At 41.6% G+C, this 5,364-nt stretch overlaps 1 protein-coding gene across 1 annotated transcript in view; it reads left to right on the forward strand.

Moving 5' to 3' along the window:
- The window catches only part of PRPF6 (pre-mRNA processing factor 6), a gene marked incomplete at its 5' end in the record, with an annotated part of 22,829 nt that overhangs the window by 2,186 nt on the left and 15,279 nt on the right, over positions 1-5,364 (forward strand). Inside the window, 5 exons of the mRNA XM_010181794.1 lie at positions 535-711; positions 1,271-1,426; positions 2,127-2,221; positions 2,965-3,121; positions 3,336-3,498. Of these exons, the coding sequence (XP_010180096.1) occupies positions 535-711; positions 1,271-1,426; positions 2,127-2,221; positions 2,965-3,121; positions 3,336-3,498 (748 nt within the window). The remainder of the gene's footprint in view (positions 1-534; positions 712-1,270; positions 1,427-2,126; positions 2,222-2,964; positions 3,122-3,335; positions 3,499-5,364) is intronic.

Consider the following 5,364-nt stretch of genomic DNA (forward strand, 5'->3'; position numbering starts at 1 on the left):
GGAAATGGGAGGATGTGGTGATTCTGCCTGCTGAGCATTTTTGTTGTGGATACACAAGGTAGTGAAATTCATGCAGATTTTGGTTCTAGGATTTTGTTTTGTGCTTTGCCGTGACTTTACATCAGTTCTTGAGAAGGTGCTACACTTTGGTCTTTGAGGGACTGATAACTTGTTGGCATTGGCATTGTAGTTTAGCAGGATCTGACTAAATCTTTTAAATAAAATCTGTTGTTTAGGCTATTTTAATGATTAGTAATAAAACACTCGATGCTGCAGGCACTGAGATTAACCTGAGTATTTGTAGCACTGAGTTTAATAACAAAATTGATTTGAAATCACAGTTTGGACTAAAACCAAATTCTAATTAAACACATCTAATTCTTTTGTACATTGGATTAGAATAAAAATGATCTTTGGCCTTCAAGTCTTTAATTGATCTGAATTCTTTCAAGAAAAAAAATTATTAAGGAATAAGAGCAGTTAAAAATAATAAAAATCTACAGCAAATAATGATGGCAACTCCTGTTTGAATAGCGGAAGCTCGCAGAAGTCACAGAAGAAGAGTGGCTGAGTATTCCAGAAGTTGGTGATGCCAGGAACAAGCGTCAGAGGAATCCTCGTTATGAGAAGCTGACTCCTGTACCTGATAGCTTCTTTGCGAAGCATTTGCAGTCGGGGGAGAATCACACTTCTGTGGACCCACGCCAGACGGTGAGTACGAAAGCAAACTTGATGAGGATGTAATCTGTACTTTTATAATTAGAGACAAGGATTAGCCTGTGCATTAATTAGTGGCATAAATTCAGTTTCACCTGATGGTTTGCTGAACTCTAGAGCTATTGTGTTAAAAATTATGTGCCTTACTGTCAACTGAGTAGTAAGTAATTTAGCTTGTTGCCATATGGCTGCAGGCTACCTGCAGTTACAGGAAAAGCTGACTGGCCCTGAGCTGGCACCAGATGTCCATGGGATGGCTTTGTAGATACTGTTATTCAAATGGGCTAGGTTTGGATGCTTGTGCTCAATTTTTTCACTTTCTTATTATATATTTCACTGACTTGACTAAGTTGCATAATTACCTACAGACTTATAGAACCTGTATGAGAAATGTCTTGTGATTCGGGGAAGCCAGTGTTTCAGAAGCACCTGTGAGTTTCTGGCATCTCTGTCCTGTAGCTACTGGAGAAGAGCAGATCAGCCAACAGCCTGAATTATTTTTGAAATCTCAGAAGAGATTTTAGGAATGTATTTCTCTTGCTCTTGTTTTCAGCAATTTGGTGGATTGAATACTCCATATCCAGGGGGTTTGAATACTCCGTACCCAGGAGGAATGACACCAGGTTTAATGACACCTGGGACCGGTGAATTGGACATGAGGAAGATTGGCCAAGCCAGGAACACCTTGATGGATATGAGACTAAGCCAGGTAAGGCTGCTGGGAGGCAGGATCTGTCACAGGTCCACCCAGGGTTGGTGGTGTGCTGCTATTTAAGACCTAGTTTTAGAAATGTCCTTAATTCCCTTGGGTGTTAGAAGAAACAGCTCAGCTGTGAAATAATTTTGTACTCCTCCTTCCCAAATCTCCAGCCCTCCACACTAAGAATTTCCTGAGAAATAACAGTTTGTCCTTGGAAGTCTCGGTCAGTGTAGGAGAGCGGACTGTCCTGTTGTAGCTGAGGTGGATGTCAGACAAAGAGCACTGGTAGTTTTACCTGGGGAAGCATCTCTTCTATGCAGTGATGGGGGACAACATGCTGAAAAGTACTACTCTGAAATAGTTGTTGGCTTCTCTTCTTTTTTATTCATTTTCCCATCTAAATCTGGTTTAAACTAAAAAGATGAGCTTTAGCTGGCAGGGCTGTGAGACTTTTTGGTGACTTAAAGCCAAGCTCCTTGTTTTCTGTTTTTTCAGTGGCACTAAATTTTTAATGTTAGTTGTGCATTTTAGAAGTGGGGAAAAAAGCTAGTAAGCCAGGCCTTGTGTTTTCCTCCTTCCTTGGTTCTGGTAACAGATAACTGTCTAATTTTTTTCATACAGCAGCAGTGTCTTTTCCAGTTTTAATACATGCAGGCAGACTGGGGGGCTGTGAATGGTCATTTCAGTAGTGCTGACTTGACTTTCCCAGGTGTCGGACTCTGTGAGTGGCCAGACTGTAGTGGACCCCAAAGGATATTTGACAGACTTGAATTCGATGATTCCCACACATGGAGGAGATATCAAGTAAGTTTAAGGAGGATTAACCGATTTATCCTCTTAGTAATGGCTGTGATCCTGCACATAAATGGAAATCTGTCTGAGCGGGTGGCTTTCAGCTAGCATTGAATTTGTGAAAGATGCTAGGTGAGTTTTTGAGGGTGAATTATTTTAACAAGAGATCCGGTATAGTCTTTCAACTGATGTATTTAGCATCTGACCTGGATGCATCAATTGTGGGGATTGTTTATTCTATCCTTGGACTAACATGCCAGAGTGATGGCAGGGTGTGGCTGCCTGCCAGCCAGCCAGGAAATAACCTGGTTAATTGCACCTGTGTACTGCTAATTTAGGCTTGATTGACAACCTCTGAAAACCTTGTTAACCTCAAGTGTGAAACCTGTTTCATGAAGAATTGCCATTTAAGTCAAGCTGACATGAGCAAATCTTGATGCTAATACTTAAGTCAACACTTGTGCTTATCAGCTTCCAACTGCAAGTTCCCAGCTATAATTTCTAAAAACCTTACTTAAATACTTAACCAGTTTTCACTGTGATCTTGCTGTGTTAGTGTATATTTACAAACACTACAGCCTACAGGCTTGCTTTGGTAGTAAATAATTTGTGCCAGCAGTGCGGAAACATTTGAGGTCAGTTACCGTGCATCTGATTGTAGCTGTGGAAAACTGACTGTAAAGCACTCGTTGATTCAGGAGAATTGTTTGCTAGCATGCTGAAATTTTTCCTGCCTGTCTTGCCTCCTCCTTTAGTGATATCAAGAAAGCCCGTTTGCTCCTGAAATCTGTACGAGAGACTAATCCTCATCATCCACCAGCCTGGATAGCATCAGCCCGACTGGAGGAAGTCACTGGCAAACTCCAAGTGGCTCGAAACCTCATCATGAAAGGAACGGAGATGTGCCCCAAGGTCAGAATCGCTTTGCTTCCCTGCTGTTCCTTGCAGGGCAGTAGGAAAAGGCTGTGACTACAAGCGGCAGCATCTCTCTCTGTTAAGCTTGTATCAGGTTGTACTTGATACAGCTTCACTATCTGGAGTATTAAAAGAACACATATTTAGCTAGAAGCTCCGATTTTAAATTCTCATTATGATGTAAAGGAAGATTGTTTCTTTTTTCTGACAGAGTGAAGATGTTTGGTTAGAAGCTGCTCGGCTTCAGCCTGGGGATACAGCCAAGGCTGTCGTGGCCCAAGCTGTCCGCCACCTTCCACAGTCTGTCCGCATCTATATAAGAGCAGCAGAGCTGGAGACAGATATCCGTGCAAAGAAACGTGTCCTTAGGAAAGGTGAGAGCTTCTGCAGAGTCAGGGAACAAAGCCCGAGTCTCCTTCTGTGTGTATTGCATTGTAAGCTGTGTCTGTAAGTTTAAGTACTTTTTTTTTATCTTTGGTGAAAATACAGTCGTTAATAACGTGTGTCTTAATGGTGGAACATGCTGCTGTTGTGTCAAAGAGTAGTTGTTGAAGTGTCTGTAAAACATCCCTCAGCAGAAAGCTGCTGTTACTGAACCATTGCAAAATGACATTTCACTTAGCAAAACCAATTCCAAATAGGTCAAAGATGAAGAGGTAGATGAAAACAATTATAAATTTTGCTGTGAAGCCAAATAGGTGTTTTAACTGTTGCCTCATGATACATTTTGGAAAAGATACTAGACTTTGTGTTTGAGTTCCAACTTCTCTATAACCTGTTAGAGACCGCAGTGGTTTCTGGTGGAGGAGCTTTAGGGGACCTCTTCCTGGTGGGCCTTGGAGTTAGCTTTAGTGTAGCAAGGTCCGTGTTCTTGACAAACCACTTCTCTCCACGCTGCTTACCTAAAACCTTTCGTCTTTTGTGGTATCGCACTTGGGAGTTTTCCTCTCCTGTGGAATTACTGTCTTTTCCAAACATTATTACCTTGTAATGGCAGTTTGTTCTGTTGTCATGAACCCAAGTCTTTCTCACAGGTTCATAGTGATAATTCTTTACTTAAGTTGCTGTGCCTGTATCAGTAGAGATGGGATGCTTCATGACTGTTGAATTGCATCAGTTATATTTCATGACTTTAATCTAGAGAGGGAAGAGGGTCTGCATTTAGTACATTTACTGGATCTGTGAAGCAGTCTACAGTATCAAATGGCTTGACTTCAAAGGAAATAAATTGCCTCCTGCCTCTTACTAATGCAAGTAAAATTGCACATCTCTGGTGAAATGACCTCTTACTGCATATGGATAAAAGCCACTTAAATGTTGCTGTGTTTGAAGTTGTAGGAGTTCAGATATTAACTATTCAGTAGCTTTTTGTTTTTGTATTTTCATTGGCTAAGTAGTGCAGCGTGCTGTGAAGCATCTCTCCTGTGACTCTGGCCTTCTGCAAGAACACTAATAGATGCTAAACCAGAAAACACTTTTACATGAGCAGAAATAGATTTCTGAGTCCAGCTCGGGTAGAAGAGCATCTTGTGTGAAAGCAATGACTTAAGCATTAAATACGGAGTTTTGCTTTAAACATTCTATTTGCGAGGAGAAAAACACCTTTCTTCAGTTTTTGGAACCACCTACGTAATCTCTGATACAAAGCTGTTAGTGGAATGGAGCATGATTTATTATCCCCTTTCCAATTTCTGCCTGTTAACAGCTTCACAGCGCTCCTCTGCTACCTAGGGAACAGCAGTAATATGATGCTTGGAGCTGTTTGTATATACAGCCTTAAAATAAGTGGCAGTTTAACCCAGTATTTCTCCCAAAACACAAAAAGCTGACTGCCAGGTGATGTCACTGAAGTGTGATCTTTCATAATGTGTTTCTCTCGTCTGTTGTTTGTGTGCACTGCTACCATCCAGCAGAACCTCTGCAGTTTTTAATGCCACTCACTGACTGGAGAGCCAGCGAGCTGTTTAAAATAGATCCCGAGGTGTGAAATTTGAATGCTCCATCTATGAAAAGGTGTTCTGTCCTGCTGAGTGATGCTTTCAGCTCTTGGAGGCTGCTATTACTCACTTAAAATGCTTCAGAAAAATGTCCTGCTGCTGCAGGCTTGAGGAGAAATGGTTAATGCCCCAATCCTCAGTGCACACAACTTGTGAATGCTCTGTGTATTTCTGTAGAGGTGGGGTGTTCTCTGAAGTTCAGGCTTAGCAGTGTGCCTCTGCCTTTGCCGGCATGCTTAACGG

Source organism: Mesitornis unicolor, unplaced genomic scaffold (genome assembly GCF_000695765.1).
Source record: "Mesitornis unicolor isolate BGI_N332 unplaced genomic scaffold, ASM69576v1 scaffold8953, whole genome shotgun sequence".
NCBI classification, from domain to species: Eukaryota; Metazoa; Chordata; class Aves; order Mesitornithiformes; family Mesitornithidae; genus Mesitornis; species Mesitornis unicolor.